General features: G+C 64.5%; 2 protein-coding genes across 21 annotated transcripts in view; both read right to left on the reverse strand.

The window, feature by feature from the left end:
* Positions 1-10,776, reverse strand: part of LOC138829642 (protein scribble homolog) — a 17,943-nt gene extending 7,167 nt beyond the window's left edge. For 4 of the 8 annotated variants that reach the window (XM_070026088.1, XM_070026086.1, XM_070026087.1 and 1 more), the window contains exons 1-24: positions 10,287-10,776; positions 9,011-9,128; positions 8,841-8,919; positions 8,657-8,746; positions 8,516-8,572; positions 8,365-8,428; positions 8,195-8,269; positions 7,980-8,124; positions 7,597-7,715; positions 6,756-6,955; positions 6,497-6,663; positions 6,272-6,396; positions 6,054-6,179; positions 5,448-5,615; positions 4,741-5,121; positions 3,933-3,995; positions 3,537-3,626; positions 2,935-3,012; positions 2,162-2,485; positions 1,982-2,062; positions 1,661-1,909; positions 1,385-1,495; positions 999-1,292; positions 729-917 (exon numbers count right to left, since the gene is read on the reverse strand). In XM_070026088.1, the coding sequence (XP_069882189.1) occupies positions 729-917; positions 999-1,292; positions 1,385-1,495; positions 1,661-1,909; positions 1,982-2,062; positions 2,162-2,485; positions 2,935-3,012; positions 3,537-3,626; positions 3,933-3,995; positions 4,741-5,121; positions 5,448-5,615; positions 6,054-6,179; positions 6,272-6,396; positions 6,497-6,663; positions 6,756-6,955; positions 7,597-7,715; positions 7,980-8,124; positions 8,195-8,269; positions 8,365-8,428; positions 8,516-8,572; positions 8,657-8,746; positions 8,841-8,919; positions 9,011-9,128; positions 10,287-10,445 (3,552 nt within the window). In that variant the 5' untranslated portion in view covers positions 10,446-10,776. The remainder of the gene's footprint in view (positions 1-728; positions 918-998; positions 1,293-1,384; positions 1,496-1,660; positions 1,910-1,981; positions 2,063-2,161; positions 2,486-2,934; positions 3,013-3,536; positions 3,627-3,932; positions 3,996-4,740; positions 5,122-5,447; positions 5,616-6,053; positions 6,180-6,271; positions 6,397-6,496; positions 6,664-6,755; positions 6,956-7,596; positions 7,716-7,979; positions 8,125-8,194; positions 8,270-8,364; positions 8,429-8,515; positions 8,573-8,656; positions 8,747-8,840; positions 8,920-9,010; positions 9,129-10,286) is intronic. The other 4 variants (XM_070026090.1, XM_070026089.1, XM_070026085.1 and 1 more) reach the window with 2 other exon arrangements.
* A 481-nt stretch (positions 10,777-11,257) lies between these two features.
* LOC138829597 (poly(U)-binding-splicing factor PUF60) lies at positions 11,258-22,539 on the reverse strand. 13 transcript variants are annotated; one of them, XM_070025987.1, is made up of 13 exons: positions 21,463-21,866; positions 19,840-19,969; positions 18,580-18,741; positions 16,625-16,720; positions 16,428-16,517; positions 15,461-15,511; positions 13,356-13,517; positions 13,162-13,254; positions 12,798-13,011; positions 12,526-12,716; positions 12,269-12,404; positions 11,803-12,038; positions 11,258-11,702 (listed from the first exon to the last, which is right to left on the reverse strand). In XM_070025987.1, the coding sequence occupies exons 1-13, from the start codon at positions 21,816-21,818 to the stop codon at positions 11,403-11,405; spliced, it is 2,217 nt and encodes a 738-aa protein (XP_069882088.1). In that variant the 5' UTR covers positions 21,819-21,866; the 3' UTR covers positions 11,258-11,402. The 13 variants fall into 13 exon arrangements, with proteins under 13 accessions (XP_069882088.1, XP_069882090.1, XP_069882094.1 ...); XM_070025989.1 differs by having other exon boundaries at positions 18,655-18,741; positions 21,463-21,864; XM_070025993.1 differs by lacking the exons at positions 19,840-19,969; positions 21,463-21,866 and adding an exon at positions 22,457-22,539 and having other exon boundaries at positions 18,655-18,741.
* Between the last annotated feature and the right edge of the window lie 2,207 nt (positions 22,540-24,746).

Raw genomic sequence — 24,746 nt, forward strand, 5'->3', positions numbered from 1 at the left:
GGGACAGGGCCACCCAGAGCAAAGGCCTAAAGGAAATCGTCCCTAGGCCACCAAGGCCCTGGGGGATAAGAGCTAGGGGGAGGCACTCCAGTCCCCGCAGGCCCCAGTCCCCCGTCCAGACAAAGGCAACTGTGTCCCCCGGGGGGGGGGGGGGGGACTGGCCTGGGGAATCTCTCCATGTCTGGTGGGAAGCCACCACACCAAAGACACTCTACCAGAGCGATGCAGGGTGGGTTTGCGTCCCCAAGCCCAGTGTGCACCGCAGAGGCCACGGGCATGCACCGGAGACCCCTGTCTAGCCAGGATGACCTCCACAAAGCTCAGCGGCCGCCGCGGGTGAAGGCCATGGGGGCTCAGTGCGGAGGGGACGCAGGAACAGCCGATGGGAGAGGACGGGGGAGGGAGAGAGCCGGGAGAGCAGCCTCGAGCCCAGCCCCAGACCGGGCAAGCTGGGGGGGCCTGGGCTTGACGCTGGGCGCAGCGGGGGAAGCCAGCGATCAGACAGAGATGGTGGGAGTGAGCGCTGAGGGGCTGCCAGATGCCCCTTGGGGTCGGGCAGAGCCAGGGAGCAACCGGAAGCCCTGAGTGGGGACCCTGAGCGCAACCTGGCTGGGTGCTGGAGCTCCCTCCTGGAGGGGCGGGCGGGTGGCCGTCCGTCCGTCCCGTCCAGCCAGCGGCGGCCCGTCCAAGCGCTGCCTGCCGGAGCCCGGCGCGCGCGCAGCACTCACCTCCAGGCCCGCAGCGGCGCTGGTGTCGAAGCCGTCGCACACGAGCACGGTGAGCGAGTCGCCCACGCTGCGCAGCAGCTGCACGGCCTCTGCGTGGGTGAGGCCCAGCAGGCTCTGCTGGTTCACCTCCAGCAGACGCAGCCCCACGCGCAGACGCCCGTCGCGCCCGGCCGCCCCCGCGAGGCTCACCTGCGGGTGGGGGGCCCGTGAGACGCCGTGGGGGGGCCGGTGCCCAGCGCCACCCAGCACCGGCAGGGAGAGGGGCCTCACCTTGGAGATAAAGATGCCCTCGTCTGTGGGGTCGCAGGGGTTGCCTGCGTGGCCCTTGGCGCCCCCCCGGATGCTGATGCCCAGCTTCTCCCCGGGAGCCTTCTGGATACAGAGCTCCCGCATGCCGGGGGGTGGGGGGTCCCTCCGAACCAGCAGGCACAGCTCCAGGCAGGGCCGGAGCAGAGCACTGACAGCCTCCTGGTGCGTGGCCTCGCGGATGTCCTGCCCGTTCACCGCAAGGATCCGGTCCCCAACTCGAAGGCCGCAGCGAGCCGCGAGGCCCCGAGGAAGCACCTGTGGGGGAGGGCGCGGTCCCGTGGGGCGGGGTGCGCCAACCCCGCCCGGCAGCCCGGAGCCCTGCGCCGCTGCCCACCAGGCCCCCTTACCTTGGAGATGAACACACCGGGCTCCTGGGTACCGAACGGGTGGCTGGAGTGGTCAGAGCCACCGACGATGCTGAGCCCCAGCGGGCCCCCCGCCCTGGGCACACGGACCTCCTGGGGACGCAGAGCAGGCCTCAGCAGGGGAGTGGGCAGGGGGGCACTGACAACTCGTATCTGCCAGGGCCCCCAGACCAGGCCGGGCCCCTGGGGCATGCACGCGGAGCCTGTACCCTGCCCGGCGCCACTGCTCGCGCAAGCGGACGGCGGGCAGCAGCTTACCTCCACGGGGTACGGTCCTTCTAAGGTGGCCGCCAGGAGGCCGGGGGACAGCCTGGGCTCCGCGGGGGCGACGGCGCTCACGGCGGCGGAGGTGGCAGTGGGGAGGGCCGGGGAGGCCGGCGCGGGGGGACTCGGAGGGAGGGGGCCCTCAGCCTCCCTCTCCAGCAGCAGAGCGATGGTGGGGGAGGCGGCGGTCAGCAGGGAGACGGCGTGGTCGTGCCTGGCGTCGGTCATGTCCACTCCGTTGATCTGCAGGTCGCATGGGTCAGGCAGGGCGGCCAGGGCGACGGAGGGCATGGGGCAGGCCTCCTCCTCACTCACCGACAGGACGCGGTCGCCGACCTGTAGCGTGCCAGCCCTGTGGGCCGCGCCCCCCTCGGCGATGCGGGAGATGAAGATGCCCTGCAGGGAGGGGCAGGGGCTGAGGCTGGGGGCGGGGGAGGCCGCGGAGAAGGGCCTGGCCGCCCACCGAGGACGTCCCGCACCGCGGGCGCTGCTCACCCCGTCGCCTGCCCGGTACGGCGTGGAGCCTTTCCCACCGGCGATGCTGAAGCCCAGGCCCTTCTCGCTGCGCACGAGGCAGGCGGTGTGGCGCTGGCGGAGGGGCGCCGGGGTGTCGGGCTGGAGCAGGGCCAGGCGCAGACCCCCTCCCCGCCGCTCCCGAGGGCTGGAGTCGTCCTCGGGGCGCAGCGGCGTGATGGTGACTGCGTTCTCTGGCTCCACCATCCGTTCCCGCCACACCCGCATCTGCACGGCCGCGCCGGCCCCCCGCAGCGCCTCCACCGCCTCGTGGTGCTCGGCCTCGTGCAGGGCCACACCGTTCACCTGCGACCGGGACAGAGCCGGGCGCATGGGCCAGCGCGCTCCCACGGGAGCAGACACACGCCCTCGCAGCCGGGCCGGAGTGGGGTCCCTACTCCTAGACACCCCTGGCGACCCAGTGCCCGCCCCGCCCTCGGAGAAGAGTGCATGAACACCAGAGGATTCCCCCGAGGGCCCCGCCCCCGTGCCCACCCCCGTGCCCCACCCCGTGCCCCTCAGGGGCCAACTGCCCAGACGGGGTCTCCCACGCTCCCCAACAGGGAGCCCACCTGCCACAGTGCCACGCCGTGCTTCATGCCCCCATGGGGGTCTCTGGGGCTGCGGCCTGTGAGCGCCTCAGCCTCACCTGCTGGTGTGGCCCCCCTCCCGAGAGTAGCAACCAAGACCCGACATCTGGGACTGCGGAGCTCAGAGACCTCAGCTGCCCTTCCCGTCAGGGGAGAAGCGCTCACCTCAAGGAGTTTGTCCCCTACACGAACTCCAGCGCGGGCTGCGGGGCCTTCTTCAGACACCCGAGAGATGAAAACACCCTGAGGGCAAGCAGAGGCTGTCGGCAGCGCCAGGCCTCTGTCCCGGCCCTTTGGGAAGTGGCCTATGGTGGCTGCGAAAGGCCTTAAAGCCCCTGGGGGGGGGAAACCCACTCCCTGTAGACCCTGGCCTGACCCCCAAGGGCGGGAAGAGGAGTACTGGGCTAGGGCAGAGGGGATGAGCTCAGGTTGCCAGGGGGCCCCGAGACCAGTGAGCTGTGCAAGTCAGCTTTGGAAGAGGCTCGACCCCGCAGGCATAGGAGAAGGGGAGAGAAAGAAGAGAAGAGATGGAAAGAGAGAAAGGAACGCAGAGACAGAGTACACACGCAAAAGCGTCAACAGCTGGCGCACGCCCTGGGCTCCCCCCTTCCCGGGCCCCTCGGTGCCCTGGCGACCCTGTCTTCCCGTTGGGGAGTGAGCACGCGCAGGCATCGTGGGGTGAGCAGACACATCTGGGTGACAGGAGCTGTCAGCAGGGCGAGGGGCTCCAGCTAGCAGGGCCCCGTGGCTGGCGGGCAGCCGCTCACCTCGTCGTCCCCCTTGTAGGGGGTTGAGCCCTTGCCCCCCGCGATGCTGATGCCCAGGCCCCCAGTCTGCCGGACGATGGTGAGTGTCAGCTGGAAGAGAGCAGACGCGGTGTCTGGGAGGATCGGGGCGGCCCATGTGTCCCCAGCAACGGCAGGCCTGGCCATGCCGATGCCACCTCCGGTGGGTGGCCCGTTCTGCCCCCAGGCTGCCTCAGACTGCGCAGCACTCCTCCCGGGACAGGCTGCCCGGGCTCCAGCCCTGGGGGCGTGGCTAAGGTCCAGCTCTGGGGCTTTCTGGAAGGGGTCTGTGCTCCATCCACGGGGTAGGAAAGTGAAAGCCCGCAGCCCAAGCAGCAGTGAGAGCCCTGGCCCCACAGAGCGGCCCCGCGTACAGACCTCTTCCTCCTCAATGCGGGCGGGCTCTATCAGCAGGTTATTGGCCTGGTCAAACGACACCCCCTGTTAGGACAGGAGCAGCGAAGCATGCAGGTCAGCCACCACGGGGACACCACCACTGCGCAACCCTCACCAGGAGCAGACAGGACAGAGGAGAGAGCCCCAAGCTCCTGCGGGCCCAGCCAGCTCCACCCCAGCTGGGCTTGGTGCTGCCCACACCCAGGCTCCTTCCAGTGTGGAGGTTCGAGGCTGTGGACGCGCTGGGTCCTGCCCGGCGGTCTCAGGGTTTGCGTGTTGAGTGGGGAGGCTGGGTCTCTGAGCATTCCCAAGGGAGGTACCAGGGCACCCTCCATGCTCAGCAGGGTCCTCTGTGAGCCGGCAGTGCAAACTCGAGTGTCCCCCCAATTTGCCTGCAGTCGGGGAGAGCCTGCTAGTCCCTGGGTCAAGCCGCGGGTCAGCGGCAGGGCTGATCAGGACACGAGGGGAGACCCTGCCAGAGCCAGTAGCTGGGGTGGCGGAGGGGACCGTGGCTTGGCACCCTGGGTGGGTGCACCTGGCCCCGTGGAGCAAGGCCCCGCCTGGCCTGCCAGCCCACCAGGTGGCTGTGGGCCCACGAAGCTACCACGAGCTCCAAGCACAGTCAGCGCCAGGGGCCTAAGAGGCAGCAGGGAACGCGCAGGGGTGGACTCGAGTGCGGACATGCCCACTGCCCTTCCCCAGGCAGCTGTGGCTCAAGGCTGGAGAGGCGGCAGGCCCGGGCCTGAGAACTACTCTCTACCATAGCACGGGCAGGGGGCGGGACACCCACCTTGACAGAGGGGGCAGAAGCCGCGGCCTCTTCTTTGTCCTCCTCCTCCGTGGTGGCCTCTCCCTCCTCCTCAGCCCTGTCCTCCTCCTCCTCCTCCTCCTCCTCTTGGGCCTGAGGTGCCCAGGGCGCCCGGGGGCCGTTGTGCCAGCCCCCAGGCCCAAGGGGGCCCTCCCCGACTGGCTGTGTCCCCTGCAGCAGGGCCACCACGGCCTCGGGCTGCGGAAGCCTGGAGATCTTGAAGTGCTTCTTGTAGTGGGGCGTGTCCTTCCGGATGAGACGCTGCCGCCCGCCCGGCAGGGGCCAGGCGGCCTCGGGGTGTCCCTCCTCGCTTTCGCCGTCCTCCCTGGGCAGCAGCGTGTCCTCCGCGAAGTGTACTGTGGGCTGTGCGGTGTAAGGACCAGGGGGTCAGCCAGGCCAGGGCGGCAGGGGCCAAGACCCGGAGCCCCCGTGCCCAAGACTCGGGCGGCCAGGGACACGGAAAGGCCGAGGCTGGCGGGGCCTCTGGCAGGAAGCGCCCACAGTCAGCGGAGGAGGGGAGCAGCTGGGCAGTGGAGGGTGGCAGGTGGCGCCCCCCCACCCCGGGTCCTGCCCCCCACGCGTGCACGACCAGCACCGGCACCGGCACCTCTGCTGTGGCCTCGCGCGCTGGGCTGGGTGTAGGTGCGCAGCCCCGCCCCGGCCTCTTCCCTTTACCTGCCAGTCCTCACCTCCTCGTAGCCCTCCTCCGTGTCCTCCTCCTGCCCTGGCGACATGGCTTCCTGCTGGTCCAGCTCCGGCGCGGGCTCCAGGGGGCCCTCGGGCTCCCCCTCCGAGGCCGTGCTGGTGGCCGGGCCAGAGCCTCCGCTCAAGGCGGACTCTGCGCTCAGCCGCTTCTCCTGTGGGGGAAGCGGCAGCAGGCTGTGTGGAGGCTCCGGCCCGCGGTCCCCTCAGCTCCCCAGCCTGAGAAGCCACGGACACACCAGACCGGGGCCTGCCCCGAGGCACACGGCAGCCAGGGCGGCCTGCGGAAGCCCACCTCGGCCGAGGGCTGGTCGAGACGCAAGGCGTGCATGCCCAGCCCCTCTAGTCCATGGGTCCAGTGGCACCCACACTTCCAAAAGCGCCCCAGGTCCTGATGTCAAAAGCTTCCAAATGAGCAGACTGCCCTGCTCCCCCAGCCAGCCACCGATGGTGTCTGGGGGGGATGCAGAGGCCCTCTGGCCACAGGACAGCCCTGCGTGGTGCCACAGACACAGCGCCCTACAGCCCTCGGCACGCCCTGCCCCTCCCACGTGCGCCGGGCAGCCGGGAAGGAAGGGCGGGACGCAGCCCACCTCCTGGGAAGGCGAGGGAGGCCCCGCGTCGGGCCTGCAGGTGTAGGCCTCGCTCCGGCGCTCCTCCATGCCCCTCTTCATCACTTTGAGCTCACTGGGGTGAGGCGTGGCCCGGCGCTGCAAGCCCTGCAGGGGCACAGGGATGAGAGACGGGAATGGAAGGGGGTGAGGGAGGGGTGGGCGGAGGCGCACCGCCCAGGGGCCCCACCCCTGCGTACCCGCTTCACCGCAGCCTCCTCCGCATCCTCGTCCCCGTCGGGGTCAAGGAACTGGATGACGCTGACCCGCGCAGGCGGGGCCTCGCCACAGCCCTCCGCGGGGCTGCGCTGCGGCCCCGCTTCCTCTGTGCGAAACGGGGGTCAGGAGCGCGTCAACCGCTGCCAACCCCCCCCCGCGGCGCCACCCGGGCCCCGCCCACCCGGGCGCATCCACCGGCCGGATACCCAGACTGGGCAGGGGCTGCTGCGGCAGCAGGTAGCAGGTGAGCACTTTCTCCCCGGTCTGAACATCGTCCTCGGTCTGGAATCGGAGCATGGGCTGCGCCTGGTTCTCGGCCAGCCACAGGGCCTTGAGGTTGAGGTGGGTGAGCGCGAACGGCAGGCTCCGGAGCCTGGGCAGGAGGGCAGGGTCAGCGCGCACCAGCCCCACGGCCAGGTCCCCGACCCTCGGTCGGTGCAGACTCACGCTGGCCACCGCGCTCACCGGTTTCCAGCCACGTCAAGCACGTGCAGCTCGGCCGTGTGGGCGAGCTCGGGCGGCAGCACGGCCAGGCGGTTGTCCCTTAAGGAGAGGACGCTGAGCGCCACACAGCCCCCAATCTCAGGAGGCAGGGCTTCGAGGTGGTTCCGGTCCACGTTGAGGTTGGTGAGCTTGGTCAACCTGCCCAGAGAGTGGGGCAGCGCCTGGCCAGGAGAAAGGGACGGAGGTTGTCAGAAACCCCCGCGGCTGGGGGGGAGGGAGGGGGAGCTGGTGCTGGTCAGGGCTTCCCACAGTGACCCACAGTGACCGCAGCCCGTGTCCTCCCCTGCTCCAAGGCCAAGGCACCCCTGCTGGACAAGATCCCCGCCACGCCATCTCCAGTCTGCTCCTTAGATGCTTCTGGCTTTGACCTCCAGGCCTGGGTGCCCGAGAGCCCCTGATGACCCGCCAGCTCTGGCTCCATGCAATGCACCCTTCTGTCCCCAGGCCCCCCTCTCACGCCGGTGGGTCCCACAGACGCTGCCCACATGCAGAGCCTAGCTCCCTGAAATCACCATGGCCACCCCCAACCCCACAGGCTCTGCTCTCCCTGGCCAGCATGGCCAATGGAAGCACCCCTCCTGCCCCCCCCCCCCCCCCCCCCCCCGCTCACGCTCTCTACACGTGGGCCTGCTCTCCTTGGCTTTCCCGTGCCATCCTACGCACCAGGCCCCGTCCTGGCTCACAGACCCCCACCTTGCCCTCCTTTCCCGAGCAGTCTGCACAGGCCACACCACACCCATGGATGCTTTAGCTCCTGTCCCCACGCCGACTGGAGGCCACCACCCCAGCGCTGCCCACCCACCGTTAGCAAGTTCTCCGTGAGGATCAGCTCAGAGAGGTTTTCACAGTCTCCGATGGCCTCTGTCACCTCACACAGCCGGTTCTGGTCCACCTTCAGGATAGACAGCTGCTTTAGCTGACCTGATGTCAAGAAGACATGACGAACACACTGAGCAGGGCCAGGAGCAGACCCACATTGGGTGGGCCACCCCCGGAGTGGAGATGGGTCTTCAGAGTGGCACACTCCCCCGCCCTGTCCCCCCTGCTGCCACAGATCTGTGCTGCCCAACCCCTGCACATCTGACCCGGGGCCTCCGGCTCTCACAGGCCCAGTATCCAACCTCCCATCCTCAGGATGCCCCCAGCCAGGATGTGCAGCCCCCAGCTCCAGCTCGGAACACTGACCGATGCCATCTGGCAGCCGCTGGAGCAGGTTCTGGGAAAGCAGCAAGTCTGTGAGCAAGGCCAGTCCACCCAGCTCCACAGGAAGCTCCTCCAGACGGTTCTCCGAAACATCCAGGCACACCAGACGCCGCAGGTTCCCGAGCTCCTGTGGGGTTGGACAGGCAGAGGGTCAGGGGGTGGCGGCTGGAGGTGGAGGCGGGCCTGCCCTCACTCACCGGAGGCAGCGAGGACAGCTGGTTACGGTCCAGCCACAGCTCCCGCAGGTTGGGCAGAGCCCCCAGCGTGTCAGGCTGCAGAGAGGAAGGGGGCCAGAGGAACCAGTGTGATGCTCTGCCCTCCGGGAGCAGCGGCCCCGCCTCCTCCCTTCCCCACAGCCCGTGCCTACCAGCACCTCCAGGTCATTGCCTCCCAGATCCAGCTGTTCCAGCTTAACCAGGAACGACAGGGACCTGAGGAGGAGACAGGCTCGATGTGGCCAGGCGGTGCCGGCCCCAGCACAGCTCCACCCTGGGCTAGGCGGAGCCCCACACACTCACGCAGGCAGAGACTTGAGCAGGTTCTCCCGGAGCTCCAGGGTCACCAAGTTAGCCAAGCTGAAAAAAGACCAGGGGCACGGGCTGAGGAAGGAAGGCCTGAGCCAAGCCCTAACCAGACCCTGTCACCAAGCGGGCACCCACTTGCCCACGTCCCCGGGCAAGGCCTGCAGGGACACGTCATTCAGGGCCAGGTGAGCCAGGCTGCGCAGCTGCGTGAAGCCGTCGGGGAGCCTGGGGAAAGAAAGCCAGGCATTTCAGACACCCGGAGAGCGGCTGGCGGACATCCCCTGCCCGCTGCCCACCACCACCCTGGGTCACCACCCACCTGGACAAGGGGTTTCCGCTGAAGTCGGCGATCTCTAGAGCCTTGCAGAACTTGATGCTTTCTGGTATCTCAGGAATATCTGTGGAGAAGCATTGCCACGGAGAGACACTCGTAGCCTTCGAAACTCCTCAGATCCTCCAGCCCTCCTCCCACTTCTCTCCCCTGCCTACCATTTCGGGACACATCCAACTCCACCAGCTGCATGAAGTTGGCGACTTCAGGCGGCAACCGCTGGATCTCATTGTCACTGAGGCCCAGCTTGCGAAGGTTCAGCAGCCGGAAAAAAGGCTGTGGGCATAAGGGGTGAGCAGGGGGCACAGGCTCCCTAAGGAGGGAGAAGAACTGAACACGCAGGGTTGTGGCGTGCAAGTCTCCAGACCTCTGCCTGTCACGTCACACAGGGCCCCAGGGTCCAGCCATGACACCCCAGCCTTGCCAGGTTCAACTCCCCATTTGATGCCACCTTCCACAAGCAAAGTACCTCCCCTGTGACCAACCCCAACCGAGAAGCAGCCAACTCCTGACTGTCCCCTGACCAGTGTAGCGTGTCACCCTCAGGAATTCATCACCACCTGTTTCTACCCTCCAGGGGGCCACATGGGTTTTATCTCTGCACCCAAACAATGGGTGTTAAAAACCTGGCAAAAGCCATCAAGGAAACAGTAATGCCGTGACAGTAATGTCATAGGTTCCAAGGCACACAGGGCCCCACACACACGGTTACGGAGCACACGTGGGTCAGGCGGATGACCAGCAGGTAGAAAGTTGCCATATCAAGGCCGCAAGTAGAGTCACATCCTCTGTCACCCAGCCCCCAAACATCAGGCATCTGCCCCCCCACCCAGTATCAGAAGAGGAAATCTTTCATGACCTGCTTCCTCTGCTCTCCTCTCAAGAGAAAAACAAACTGACCGGAAGGAACACAAGCAAACGAGGTGGCTCCTCCAAGAGCGAGAACACAGAACCGCCCGACACCCAAGGCGTCTTAGGAGGCCCCGCCCAGCCGTCAGACCCCGGCGGTAGGCTTCAACTCCAGAGCAGAGCAGCCCAGCCGACTCTCCACCCACCTCCCGGGTCTGCCTTCCACTCGGGTCCCATCCACCTGCCGCGCCCCCACGGCTTTCCGTCCTCGGCTCGTTCCTAGGTCAGCGTCCGCCCAGTGCCCGGCAGGCCCCCGATGACCGCTGCCACCTGGTGCCAGCGCGGGCGGCGGGGGGGGGGGGGGGGCGGGCGGGGCGGGGCGGGGCTCCGGCCAGCAGGAACCAGCAGAGCCGGCTGGAGGCCGCGGCGCCCCGCCCGGGCAGCGTCTGCGGAGGATCGGATGGGGATCGGCGGGCGCGGGCCGGGCGGCGGGGCACCCCAGCGGCGGGCGGGCGCGGGCCGGGCGGCGGGGCACCCCAGCGGCGGGCGGGCGGGCGCGGGCCGGCAGGTGCGGCGGGCGCTCACCTTGGGCAGCTCGCGCAGCTGGTTGGCGTCGAGCAGCAGCTCCTCCAGGCTGCGGCTGTAGCGGTAGATCTCCTCGGGCACCGCCTGCAGGGAGCAGTGCCGCTTGTCCACCGACTCCACGTGCCGGTTGCAGCGCCAGAGCGGGATGCACTTGAGCATGGTGCGGGCGGGAGGCGCGCGCGCGCGGGCTCCGGCGGCGCTCGGCGGGCTCGGGCCGGGGGGCGGGGCTCGGCCCGCATGAGCGCCGGGCGCGGACGGGGTGGCGCGCGGGAGTGGGGGCGGGCCGCCGGGACCGGGACGGGCCGCGGCGGCGGGCAGCGCTGGACCCGGCCCGTACGGCGCGCTCAGACGGCGGAGCTCGGCAGGGCCGCGGCCCGGCGGCGCTCAGACTCTCAGGCGGCGGGGGCGCGGCGGCGGCTGCGCATCCCGCCCGCTCAGCTCACCGCTCGTCCTTCCGCAGCTCCGCAGCTGGAACCACCGCCGCCGCCGCTGCCGCCGCCGCCGCCGCCGCCCGCGACTACAGCCCGACCGCGCAGCCCGCCGGGAAGCCGAGGCCCGCCCTCGCCGCCCAGAACTACAACACCCAGAAGGCCCCGCGGCACGGAACCTCCGAGGATCCGTAGCGCTCGTGCGCACAGCCCGCCGGGAAGCGCGGCCCCGCCCAGGCGTCGGAGGAGCGGGGCGGCGCGGCCCCGCCCGCTCGGCCCCGCCGAGCCGACCAGTGGCCGGGCGGTTGCCAGGGGGCTGGCCGGACCCGAGCCGCCGCGCGCACGCGCACGCGCACGTGGCCTCCCGCGTAGTGCGTGCGGACACCTCAGAGCCAGACCTCCTCCCACAACTCCCGTGTGACCCTCGGCGCCGAGCCCCCGCGGCCCCACCCCTCCCCAGCCTCCTCCAGAACTGATGGGCGGAGAGACAGACAGACAGACACACAGGCAGGCACGCGCAGAATCTGGGTAAGGGACCAACTGTGAAGTTCAGGACCAGCAGCAGCTGCACCTTTATGCACATTACAGGCTGGGTGGGCAGAGCGCCTGGCCCCGGGGAAGCCACTGTTATCACTATAAAACCCAGGGGAAAAGAGGGGCAAGTGCAAGTCCAGGACACGGGCCGAGGTCACGCAGAGAGGTCACTGTTGTCAAAACGCTCTTGGTCATACACTTCGGCCACCACCTTTCGGCCGGCAAACCAGCGGCCGTTGAGGGCCTGGATGGCCTTGTGAGTCTCTGAGGCCATGGAAAACTCCACAAAGATCTTGACGATGATCTCGGCGTCCTCCTCCTCGCCCTGCTTCTCCTGGTAGATGATGACGCGGTTCACAGCACCAAACTTGCCACACTCCTCCGTCACCTCCCCTTCCAGGTCGTCGTCAATGTCCTTGGGGTCCACCATGTTACGGAGAACCATGACTGTAGACTGTGGGGGAGAGGCCAGCTGAGCACTATGGCATACCCGACCCCCCCCCCGCCCCGCCCCAAGCTCCCACTCAGCACTGGAAACAGGCCTGGCCACCTACCTCCTGCTTCCGGAGTAACTTCTGCATGACCATGTGGCGGGCACTGCTGCCCGAGATGCTCATGTGCTCCTGCTCACTCAACATCTCTGGCCGTTCCGACTCTGGGAACAACTCCTCCTCTTCCTTCTCCTTCTTGGGCTCCAGGAGACCCAGCGTTGGGGGGCTGGCCAGGATGGGGTTCACCACTCCCACAGAAGGGATGGTAACCGGAATGGGAGGACGGGCTGGGGTCACACCTGCAGCAAAACCAGGTCCCACAGTCATTCTCTGACTCCCCCGCCCCGCCCCCCTCCCTCCCCCAAAAAGCTCTTTTTGGAAAGCAACAGATCTTTGGTCAGCCATGGCTGGCCTGCCCCAAGCGCAAAGGGTCACACCCGAGTGAGCGTGAGGCCGGAAGTGGAGAACGGCTGGAGGCGGAGCCTGGAGGCAAGGGTGAAGAAACAGAGGTGCCAGTCCACTCACTCACCCGTGATGACTCCAGGAGCCTGGGCAGCCATGACAGCTTGGGGCAAAGCCCCCAGAGGCTGGGCCAGGGTCAGCGCTGGAGACACCAGTCCAGGCGTGGCCAAGGTACCCAGCACCGCTGCTCCAGCCACTGCTTCCTGCAACCCAAAAGACCCCCACGCTCAGTTCCCAGACTGGCCACCTCCACCCAAGACCACATGAAGAGCCAGTCCCCAAAAGAGCAGCAGGTTGGTCCACCCACTGTCAAACAGCCCTCACCTGAGCTGTAATCTTGGCTGTGGCTGCAGCTGCGGCCACAGCAGCAGCAGGCGGGAGGCCTCCAGGTGTGGCAGGTGTTAGCAGGGGCATGGGGGGGGTGACGGCCTTGCCCACCCGCAAGTACTGGCCACCCAGATCAAAGAGGTTCATGGAGGATACAGCATCCTGGGACGACTGGGCCTTCTCATACTCTGCAGGGTGGGAGCAGCAGTGAGGAGGGCCAGCCCTAGCACCAGGCCGTCCTCTCCCCCCCTTGGGAGCCCCCAACTCACCAATGAAGCCATAGCCCTTATGCTTGCCAGTCGTGGGGTCTCGGGCCAACGTGCAAGACTTGATCTTTCCAAAAGCCTCAAATACACTTTTGATATCGTCGTCCGAGAGGTCCTGGTGCACGGAGGCCACGTAGATGCGGTTGAAGGCCCGCGCCTCCTCAGCCAGCTGGTCTATGATGGGCTGGGCCTGTCCTATGTTGCTGGGCCTGCCCACCTGGTGAAGACGCCGGGATGAAACAAACTCTCAGCCCAGGCGGTCACTGCAGGCGTCTGTGGAGCCGCTCTGTGCGCCGGCGTGGCGGGCAACTCGACAGAGCGCTCCACGTCCTCAACTCAGCCCCAAACCGGACTCCCACGCCCTCACCTTGATGTTTCTGCCACCCAACATCACTGAGTTCATCTGCTCCAAAGCCAGCTGAGCCGCCTCTGGGACTTCATACTCCACGAAGGCAAAGCCCTAGACGAAGGGAAGCAGGATCATGCCGAGACAGTCCAAGGAGGAGGCCTGGCCTGGCCTGGCCTGGCCTGGCGCAGCTAGCACAGACCTGGCCTGCTCACCTTGTGCTTCATGGTGACAGAGTCCCAGGACATGTCAATGCTCTTGATGGGGCCAAAAGGGGCGAAGGCCTGGCGAATGGTGTCCTCTCCTAACTCGTAGTAGATAGAGCCCACGTAGACGCGGCACATGATGGCCAGTGCCCGCTGCCGCTGAGCTGCCATCTGCAGCAGGACAGAAGGAGAGAGAGCCACTGGCTTGTCAGGAGGGCAGGAGGCTCAGTAGCCCTTTCCCCTCCTCGTCCACCCACCCAGCTCTGCTGTGGGGAGGGTTCCCCACACAGCAGCAGAGTGTAGGTTCGGCCCCTGCAGGCAGGGCGCAGGGGTCAACAGGACCCCGCCCTGAAGAAGGCAGGCCGAGCCGAACAGCAGGACACAGACACACCCCAGTCCACCTAGGTCCCAGGCACACTGTGCCAGCAAAGCTGACGGGCGGTCAGGAGGCAGGGCTGAAGCCCTACCCCCCAGTCCACCCTTTCAGTCTGGGGGCCGAGTACCCTGGGCTGGGCTGGGAGATCCTCCCACCATCCCAGCCAAGTATTATGTCAGAAGAGGGAAGGAGGTGCTGTCCAGGCCAAAAGGACCCATTGGTATGGCCAGAAAAGAGGGAGGCAGAAGACAGCAGCCACTGCCCAGAAGAGACCCCAGGGGAGGAGTTCAGGAGCCCAGTGGGTTCCTGGGGAGAATGAGGAGCAGTTGCTCAGGCAGGGCTGACTCAGGCGGGAATCAGTGCCCCGCTCTCCTCATCCCAATACTCTCTACCCAAAAGAGAGCTGCCCGCAGCCCTGCCCATGGCCCTCAGAGCTGGCCCAGGCAAGAGCCACTGGCCTGGCCCCCAGGAACATCATGATCATGAGATGGCAGAGAAGCCAACGGAGACGTTTTGGGGCTCCTGAGGGCAGGGGAGCTGACAGGCCCAGCAGGCGCAGGACCCTGGCTGTGAGCTGGCCACTCTAAGTAACAAAGGTCATCCCCGCGGATAGGCCTCGCAGGAGAGGCGCCAGGCTGGGGCTGCCAGAGCCCTGCCTGCACACCAGTAAGGACTCCTCTCTCCCTAAGGAAGGTCCCAGTGGCCAGAGACCAGCTTGCTTCTCCAGACAATAGCAACCTCAGCAGAGTGGAGCCAAGTGAGGCATCTGCCCTGCCCCAGGACCCCCCACGCTGGGGCCTGGCTTTCCTGAAACTAGGAGCTCCCTGAAGTGGGACTGGCCCCTCCGCAAAGCCAGCTCCTAAGAGACCTCAGGTTCCGGCTCAGCCCAAGGACCCTGACGGCAGAACCGGGCTGCCGCCGCCCGGCAGGCTCTCCAGACGGACAGCACGGCTGCCCGACAGGTCAAGGCCCCAGAGAGGGCCATGTGCTCCTTTCAGGGCGAGAGGCAGGCACCCGGCTCTCCTGGCACACCTCCCGCAGCCCCGTTTCCTCAGAGGCGTCCCCACCACACGAAGGCCCCGCAGAAAGAGCCACTTCTTCCCCTCAGGGTCTCCCTAGGACGGGACTGGCCGCCTCAGCCTGCCGCTGGCGAGGGAGGGCACCTTTCCCAGGCTTCCCTGCTCGCGGTGGCCAGCGCCACAGAGCCTCTACCCCTTGCCAAAAGCCAGGCCCCTGGCCCAAGTCTCTGCGTGTCCTTCCTTCCCTCTCTCGCTTGCTTGGGTCCCCTGCCCCCTCCCCATCCCTCCTCCCTCCCTCCAGGGTCTGATGGGGCCAGTTAGGACCTCTCTCTCCTCAGAGGCCTGACCCCAACCCATGAGCCCAGAGTCTGGAGACGGAGAGCTGGTGGCCCACAGAGTGCCCCTGCGTGTGGCAGCGGGGCACAGAGCCCGGCACTGGCAGCTACCCTCCCTGGCTGGCTGCCGCGGCTGCCCTCCGCAGTTACCTGGCCGGTTAGTTTTAAGACGGGCCCTCAGAGCAGATGGAGGCCTCCCCAGGGGCGGTCCCGGGGTGGGTGCCCACACCATGGCCCCGCCATGCCTGGCGCTCTGCTGCGCTCGTCCAGAGCTGGCGGGCAGGGCCGGCCAGGGGAGCAAGGTCCCCAGCAGTGGGCTGCACTGCCCCCCTCTAGCCCTGACTAAGGACATGAGCCCCGGAAGAAGTGAGCATTTCTATTGACCGATTGCAAAGGTGAGAGAGGATCTCCAAAGCCCATTGTCACTGCTGCCATCTGAAAGACAGTAAAGACAGAGTTCAGTCTGTTGGAGCCGAGCAGTCTCCCGCTCTCGTCAATACCTCACGCAGACAGCGGCAAGGCCCGGAGTCCCCGCCCTGCCAGGGAGGCCCGCCTGTCTTCCCACACGGCCGGCCACTCTGGCTGGCCGCCAGCACCTGCCCAGGGGGGGCCTCAGAGCCCCCGGTGCCCCGCCCGCAGCCTTTGCAGAAGGGCTGTTGAGGGCAGAAGGGAGGGAGAAGGGATGGACGAGCAAGTGCAGTGAACAGCCAGGAACATCTCCTGACAGTATTGATATCTCAGGGCTGGGCCTGGGGGGGGGGGGGGGGGGGGAGGGGGACGCTAAAGAAAAGGCTCAAGGCCCAGGAACCTGTTGGTCTTTTACAGGCCTTTTCCCAGAGATTGCAGCCTCCAGCAGAACCACTGGAGGCACTCCCAGACCGTGCCCTCGGTCCTGGGTCCAGCCCAGATGGTCTGGACTACTGAAGGGGTGGGGGCTGACCTCGGGGCAGGAAGGAACACAGCCCCCGTGCCGCCACCAAGTCTAGCACAGCCCGGGGGGCAAGGACGTGGGGCAGCCCCAGAGGCCGCGGGGGGAGAATGCAAGGACGACTGGGCAGCGTTTCAGAGGAGCAGGAGGAGGGGGAGGAGAAGGCCACAGCGAGCAACAGACAGGAGAGGCTGGGCTGCTTGTGCCTCAGCGAGGACCCTGAGGGTCCCGAAAATGAGCCTTGCGAGTCTGAGTCCTAACACCTGTGGGGGCTGCCAGCTGCAGGCACAGGAGGAGAAGAGAAGAGGAGGAAATGGCGAGGCGGTGGGGAGGGGCAGTGAGGGCTTCCCGGCCCAGGCTGGGTGGACAGCTCCAGCACAGCCGCCCGAGGCGGTGGCAGCCGAGTGGGGGGGCGGCACTCACCTGCAGGTTGGTGAGCTGCTGCTGCTGGTGCGCGATGGTCTGCTTCACCAGCACACTCTTGATGCTCTGCTCCATGGCGTACTTCTTGGCCTGCGAGACACAGTGGTGAGAAGCGCTGGGAGGTCTGGCCTGCAGGGAGAGGCCGGCCCCGCAGACCAGGCCGAGCCGCGTGCCACGGCGCCCGGCGGCGCGCTCACCTTCTGGAGGGCCTCCTGCTGCTCAGGCGTCAGGGGAGGCAGCCCCAGCTTGGCGCCTGTACTCTGCCCATTCTCCATCTTGATGGAATCTGTGCCCTGGATGGGAAGCAGAGGAGTGTTCAGCAGCAAACTCAAGGTCTCCCTCACGTGGCCCTTTTCCCCAGACCACGCACGGACTGTCCCCTGTCGGGATGCTGCTGGGCCCATGGGAGAGAGGCAGACGGAGGCAGGTGCCGTGGAGCCCTGGGCCTGCCCAGGGTGCTCGCAGAGCCTGGACCACATGGTCTCCTCAGAAGCCAGGAGAGGCAGAAGTGGTGGGATGGGATCCGGCCCCCTATGGCCAGCCTGACCCCGTCTCCACCTACTGCTCTAGGAAAGCCAGCCTCTTCCTCCAGGGCAGGAAGAGGAAAGAACAAGTCCTCAGTCCCAAGCCATCTAGCACTCTGGCCTCATGGCTTTAAGGCACAGACGTGGCTTCCCTGAGGGCCCCACATGGCGAGGATGAGCAAGGAGCCGCCCGCCCGCCCGCCCGCCCCATCCCTGGCTGGCAGGCACCAGGCACACCTAGACAACCTGGGTGTGCTCCCAGGCCCCGCAAGGCCTGTGTGGGGATGCTCAGCCCACCCCCACCGAGTGTCTGCTTGGGCTGTGCTCAGCTGACAGAGGGAAGCCAGGGGAAGAGTAGCCTCAGGGGACAGCACAGCAGACACGAGGAGAACAGAAGGTGCTGACCACGGCAGCTGTAGACCTGCCAAAGCCATTTCCAAGCTGCTTACAGGCCATGTAAATGGGTAGAGAAGCCCATGTCAGAGCCAGCAGAGCATGGGGTTGGGGAGGAGGAGAAGACACACCAGTGCGCCAGTGTGTGACCTCAAAAAGACCACTACAGCCTGAGGCTTCCAGATGTATTCTTGAGAGGGATGGCAGAGGAGAAAGGAAGGTCCCAACACAAGAGTAATGAACAAAGACCAAACTACAACAAGAGGCAGGCAGAACCCAGCTGACTCAAACCCCAAGAATCCCTTTCTGTCTGCCCAAGTGCTGAGTTTCCAGCCCAGGTCGAAAGATGAAAACTTTACAAGTCCTCCCCCCCAAATCGGAGGCCCACGTGTGCCCTCAGGGCCCTGCGGGCCAGGCGGGCACAGCCATCCGCAGCCATCCTCGGCCCTCCCAGCTGGCCCCAAGCCCGCTCCTCCTCAGTGGGAGAGGGTCCAAGGGCCGGACCGCCAGAGCAAGCTGTCACCATGGAAATCTATGCCTGTCCCCCTTGGCCCCTAGAAACTTTTCAATCTCTTCTTTGTCTTGGAGAACAAAAGGCCCTTTTCCCATCAATGGCTGTCTGGCAGGCCCTGGCTGGCCAGGAGCTTCAGCCCCCACAGCTTCCCAGGATACAAGCTGCGTGCCATGTTCCTGTCCCTCCCCAGGGTGTCTGGGGACCAGGAGGAGGGCTTACCCCAAGAGGTAAGCCCTAGCCACATCCTTGAGGCCTGCTGGGACTCTGTGGAGATGTGCACTGCCTCAGAAGCGCCACACAACTGACTGCCCAGCAACAACAGCCCAGCACCCCGGCCCAGAGGAGCCACTCCCACAGGCGGCAGGCAGGGGAGGACTTGACCCGTGGGCACCCACCCCGAGGCTGGCGTGAAGAAAAGGTGGGGGCTGAGTCCACCACACCTATGTTTAGACTCCCACGGTCTCTGCTCTGAACTAAAACAGAATAGAAATGGCCCCTTCTGCCTCTAAACACAATGGGTCCCATTTGGTTCTGTGCAGTGCTCATTTGGCTAAAAAGGAGCACAGCTGAGGTCTCCAGTGCCCCCAAGTGGCCAACCCACTGCCAGGTCTGGCCCAGAGCAGATGCATTCACAGGGGAAAGGCTGGGCTGGAGCAGGCAAGGCCGGCAGTCTTGTAGGCAGTCTCTGCCCAAAGGCACAGAAGCACCCTGAACTCCTCACCTGCCCCGGGCCCAGGCCACAAATGCAGGCAGGCAGACAGGTGGTTCTGAGGAGGAGGGTGCACAAGGTCAGTACCTGCGGAGGTTTCCATTTGTCTCCTGCTGCCACCACTGCCGCCGCTGCCGCTGGCTCCGACCCCCCTCCTTGCTGGCCATTGACCTGCTGCAGGCAGGAAGGAGACATTGTAACCAACACTCACACAACCTCGTCCAGGCCCTCTCTCCTCTTCTCTTCCCATGGGTGAGTCAAGGTCAGGCAGAGGCACCGATCAGCCCAGCTCCAGCTCACATCTGAGTATTCCCAGCCTTCACTCCCACCCGGTACTGTCTCTCAAGCCCACCTGAAGCTGACAGAAAACAGAGCAGATTCTAGGGCAGGCGCAAACTAGCAGTGCATTTCCAGGAAAAAACAAAAAAACGAAACAGAGAAGAAAGGGCAAGCTGGGCACTAGTGGCTCACACCTTTCATGCTAGCTACTCAGGAGGCTGAGATCTGAGGATCACAGTTCAAAGCCAGCCCAGGCAGGAAAGCTTGTGAAACTCTTTACTGCCACTAAAAACTACCAAAGAAAAGCCGGAAGTGGAACTGTATCTCAAATGGTGGAGTGCGAGACAGCAAACAGTGCTCTAACCCCACACGCAGGAAATCCTCTGGGCCGAGCCCGATGATACGGACACCAGCTGGCTGCGTCCTCCAGCCTCCCCAGGCGCAGGGGTGGTCTGCCCCTCAGCTCTTGCACACGCGGGCCAGGCCTCCCTCCCCAGCAGGCGCTGTTCAGATTCTTAGGAGGGTAATAGCTCGGCTCTCCACCACCCACCAAGACCAACACTCGGAGAAGAGAGGGAGAATTGCTGCGCAGAGACAGCTCTCAGGGAGTAGCGAGCGGATGGCCAAGGGCAGGACAGACCCAGGTAGAGGTGGACCACTGGTGGGAGTGGGGGGACATGGCCCTCAAACCTACTCTGCACTCACCCTGCTCCTAGCTCAAGGATATGACCCGCAGAGGGCTAAGGGCATGAGAGGATACATGCACAAAGAGGAGGGCCTGGTCAGGGCACACCTCCAAAAGACCTCGGTGACCGAGGATGGCTCTGTTAGCACCCAGCCTTGCCTGCAACACTGCCAACGCAGCAGCAGCACTGCTAGAAACGGCACCCCAGAGTCAAAGGAAAGGGGGCCCCTGTGACACAGCCCACTCACAGAGCAGAGACTGCCGACACTCACAATGAAAGCGCGCTCCAGGCCCTGCCCTGGACTCACCAGCAGCAGGTGAGACTGCAGTGTGCAGACCGTTTCCTGCTTTGCCCGGCCATGTCCTAGCCAACACAAGGACGGGACAGAGCTGGGACGACGCGGCTGAGGTGAGAGCTCTGGGAAAAATTGGTCCACTCTGGGACACGAAACGTCATCACCACTCTCGGCAGGAGCCTGGAACTCCTCTCTAACCAGCCACTGTAGAGCCTGGAGAAAGCTGCCACTTTACCAGACAGCACATGCTGTCACCCTGACAGTGGAATTGTAAGCTGTGCAGTCACAGGACTCCCTAGCACCAGGTGTGGGAACCCCCTGAGGGGCAGTGCTGCTGAGGGACTCGGGGGTGTGGCCAATCCCAGCTGCTACCTTCAGAAGCCCACAACAAAAAGTACTGCAACTGGGAAGAAAAGTTAAGTGACCTGTGATAAACAATGAAATTTTGGGCCCCAGGCTCCTCAGTCCTAAAGGGAAATGGTCTACCTCTAGGACAGTTTATAAAGATTTACTGAATCACACCCACCAAGTCCTCCACACAGAAAGACAGCCACAGGTACTTGTTACTACTACCATCAGTAATACCAGCATGGCTGTAAAATATTGCTTCTCATCTGTTAAGGCCCCTTTACATGCTTAATCCATAGCCAGGATTTTTGCTGAACTCTGCACATGCTGCAAAAACAAGGAACTGCGAAATACAATGGTCAAGTGCTGGTAACGAACGCTCCACCGGGTACCCCCTAAGCTAACCCTGTAGGCAGCAAGCACTAAGTGCGGCATGGGAAGAGTTGACTGGGGCATTCTAGGCTGTGGCACCCAGGGAAGGCCTCCTTTGTGAGAAGACATGAGCAGGAACTTCAGGAGGTAAAGGTGGTGGCTGTATCCATGCAAGGAAAGAAGGAACTCAAGGGAAAATACTCTGGGTGGGAACAGAGTGGGTGGTCAGAAAAAAGAATAAATCAAATAGTGAAGACTGAACTTTTTGATTTTCTTTTTTTTGTGTGTGTGTCCGAGACCAGATCTTAAACTTGATATCTGGCTGGTGTTCTACCATGCCTCCAACCCTGAAAATATTCTTTTTTTTTTTTTTGTCGGTCGTGGGGCTTGAACTCTGGGCCTGGGCGCTGTCCCTCAGCTCTTCAGCTCAAGGCGAGTGCTCTACCACTTGAGCTACAGCGCCACTTCCGTGAAGACTGAACTTTTGATGCAAAAGAGCTGTTATTTCTGCAGCTACCAGGCAGGACAGGTCTGAGGGAGAGGAAGTCCTTCTCTGTCTTCCTGTATCCACAACAGATCTCTGTCAGGCAGGGTCCAGGCACTCCAAGAGGTGAAGCACCAGCACACAGAGAACAAGCTCTCATTATGCTCAATCAGGATAATGGGGACTAGAGAACTTTTCCAGACATCTTTCTACCCAAAAGCTGGGCTAGGGTGTAGCTCAGTGGTAGGGTAGACTCAGCATGGGAAAGGCCCTGGGTTCATCCTCAGATCTGTTCTCCTAAAACAAAGGAGGAAAGGGGGGGGGGGGAGTAGGAGAGAAAGGGACAGGGAAGGGGGGAGGGGAGAGGAAGAGGGGCCAGCCTCTCAAGCTGTATAAGCATGGGCCTGGACAGGCAAAGAACAGGTACTAACCTGGAGAAGGTTTGGAGACAACAAACACCTCCCTGGGAACTACTGCTTCGGGGCAGATTTACACCTGTGTCCATCCTGACCCTGACTTGGTGGTGACCTGTCAGCATGCATAGTGCGGCGGTGCCCGGCTCGGCCTCAGTCCCGGGAGCGCAGGGCTGCTCTGCGGAAGCCATCGCTTTGCTACGCCTTCCCTGACCACATCCCGACCTTGACCCTGAGCTTCCTCTCCTCAACCCCGACTGCCAGGTCCTTCCCTGCGGCTTTCTCCTCCAGTAGACCACTCGGCTCTGCTGTGAGGGCCACGTGGCCACACCCCGAGCTTGTCCCTCACAAGCCTGCACCTCGTGTTCCCTCATCCTGTCCCACTAGAGAAAGGTACGGTTCCCAGCCCAGGGCCCAACGGTGACAGCCTCTGTGCACTCTGACCCGGCAGTCCCGCCTCCAAGTACCCGCCCGGTTCTTAGACCTTCTCGCCGGGAGGTGGCCTGCGGTGGGGGGGGGGGGTTCGGGCACCCCGTCCCCGTCCGGCCCGCGAGGTGGGCGTGGAGCCCTGCGACCCTGGGCCCCACCGCCCCGTCGACTCCCAGCGCAAGGCCCACGCTGCTTCCCCTGGACGCCAAGGCCGCGCCGGAGCTCGGAGCAGAGCGGGAGGGCGGCGTCCAGAGAGCGCGGAGCCACAGCGCGGGTCCGGCCCGGCCGGGCGGAGGGGGCGAGGCGCCGGCCCTGCCCCCCCGGGAGGCCCGGCGGCGGGCGAGCCCCGCGGAGCCCGGCCCCACCCCGCCCGCCGAGCCCGGCCCGGCCCACCCCCGGCCGCCGGAAGCTGCTGTCCACAGGCCGGAAGCTCGGCCGCGGGCCCGCAGCGGCCGTCCCGCCCCCCGCGCGCCCCGCGCTGCGCGGAGGCCGCCGCGGCCCCGGGGGAGGCTCTGCGCCCGGACCGGCGGACGACGCGCCCCGGCCGCCCGGGCCCGCCCCGCGGCCGGAGGGGCTCGCTTACCAGAGCTATGGTCGCCGTCGCCATCTTGCGCCCGTCGCGGCCGCCGCGCGCGCCACACACTCCAGCTCCCTCCGCAGTCTCGCGCGATCTGGGGGCCAGCGACGGAATTCTCGCGATAAAAGGTCTTTTTCGAGCGACGTGGAAGGAGAGAGGAAGTCACTTCCGGGGCGGGGAAAGGTGGTCAACGCCCCCGGGGCGGGGCCGCGCCGGGGCGGACCCGGGAGGTCCCCTCCGTCCTGGCGCATCGCGGCGTCGCTCGCGTCCGCTGCCCAGTGGCTTACAGAGCCACCGAGCCCCTGGGCCGGCTCACCGGGTGCGCCGCTCCCGGGACAGCCCGGAGCCGCCTGCGGGAGGGCCAGAGCTCCGGTCCCCTAGGCCAAGCGCTCTTTCCGAAGGCCCCGGGTGTTGCCAGGCCCCGAGGCTCATGCCTGGCATCCCCGCTACCCCGGCGGCTGGCGTCCAGGCAGGAAAGTCTTTTCTCCAGTTAACTACCCAAAAAGCTGGAAGTGTCCGTGTGACTTAAGTGCTAAAGCGCTAGCCTTGGACGGCACCCTGGCTCTGAGTTCAAGCCCCAGCACTGGCACGTGTGCACATTCATAGTCATGCACACACACACACACACACACACACAAGCTCCAGGTGTTCATCTGTGATGTGGGAAGAGCTACCAGACCGCACAGCCCAGTGCCAAGACCCCAAACCAGGTGTCCGTTTGGAAGAGAAGGACTACGTAAACTCCCACAACTCAGCTTCCTGAGGCTAGTGTCAACCCTGGACAGCAGTCTCTCTTCAACTTTGAGTAACTAGAGTGGAATACAGACATCTCTAGCAATATATGACAGTATTTCTGTCCGTAAGCCCCTCTATAGTGACAGAAAAGATTCACAAAGGCAAAGCCTGTGAGTGCAGAGGTGGAATGTTGTAGAACTGAAGGGGTTAGACAGCAGAGCTGCTCCCATCGCTGGATGGAGGAGGTCCCGTCGCAGCGGCTCACGTGATAGTGCTGCTGGAAAAAGCAGGCCTCTTCCCCCACTGCTGGTGCAGGCAGGCACCGCCCAGGAGTGGGTTCTGGAAGAGGAGCCCTGAGATCTGGCTCTGTTTCAAATGTTGGAACATGAGGGCTGGGAAAGTAGCTTAGTGGAAGAGTGCTTGCCTAGCGCGCATGAGGCCCTGGGGTTGATTCCTCAGTACCACATACACAGAAAAAGCCAGAAGTGGCACGTAACTCATGTGGTAGAGTGCTACCCTTGAGCAAAAGAAGCTGAGGGACAGTGCCCAGGCCCTGAATTCAGGCCCCAGGACTGGCAAAACAAGCAACAAAACAAGTTGGAGCATGAGTGAGACTGCTTCCCCTCCCCCGCTCCCGGAGGCTGACCTCACACCTGCCACCCAGGTTCCTCCAAGAGGAGGTCTCTCTGTACTTCCCAAGTTGGAAGGTAAGACCAGCCGCTGGGGTAGCCTAGAATGGCCCAGCCAGACCCTGGCCTTAAATCTTAGCAGGTGGGAAGTTCCAGCCATGAACTCTCAAGCAGCACTGGACAGCACTGGATCACCAGGCACAAAAGGAGGAGGGAATGAGACTCAGAACTAAGGGCCTGCGTTCCCACAACCCCACTAAGAGACATGTAGGTAGGAAAAGCATGGCTCTAGACTAGCCTGAGCAAAAAGTGAAAGCAGAAAGAGAAGGGGGCATGGCTCAGGTGATTGAGCTCTTGTTTAGCAAGGGTGAGGCCCTGAGTTCAAAACCCCAGGGCTGCCAAAAGACAGAAAGAACCAAAGCAATAAAGAAAGCTGAGGAAAGAAAAAAAAAAGCTAAAGGACATCCTCAGAGCTATCCAAGGTGTTGCATCCAAAAAACAAGAACTGACATATAAAGAATACTCATCAAGTGAGTTTTTCCAAATGAAAAGTTTCACCAAAAGAGTCAGCAATTAGATATGCTTGAAAGATGAACTTGAGACCTTCCAGAATGCAAAACAGCAAAACCAAGTAGCAAGAAAACAGAAGCTAGTCTCTGTGGCTTAAGACCAGCCAGAACGCCACAGCCTCGGGGCCAGGACGGCTGAGGGGTGGGGCTCACCACCACCGCTAGAGGGAGCCCTGCGCATGGTGGCAACTTGATAGAGATGAAGAGCACTGGGCACAGGTCCTCGATTGTCGGTCTTGCTTCATCTCACACCTGGAGCTCATAACCGCTGTTGCAGCTGCCCTCTGCAGTGGGTCCTACTGCCACGGCTCCAGCCACAGCACAGAAAGCAGCAGTTCAGTTCTGGAGTCTAGCCTCTCACCC

This window comes from Dipodomys merriami, unplaced genomic scaffold (assembly GCF_024711535.1).
Source record: "Dipodomys merriami isolate MVZ:Mamm:240054 unplaced genomic scaffold, mDipMer1.0.p SCAF_174, whole genome shotgun sequence".
NCBI lineage: Eukaryota > Metazoa > Chordata > Mammalia > Rodentia > Heteromyidae > Dipodomys > Dipodomys merriami.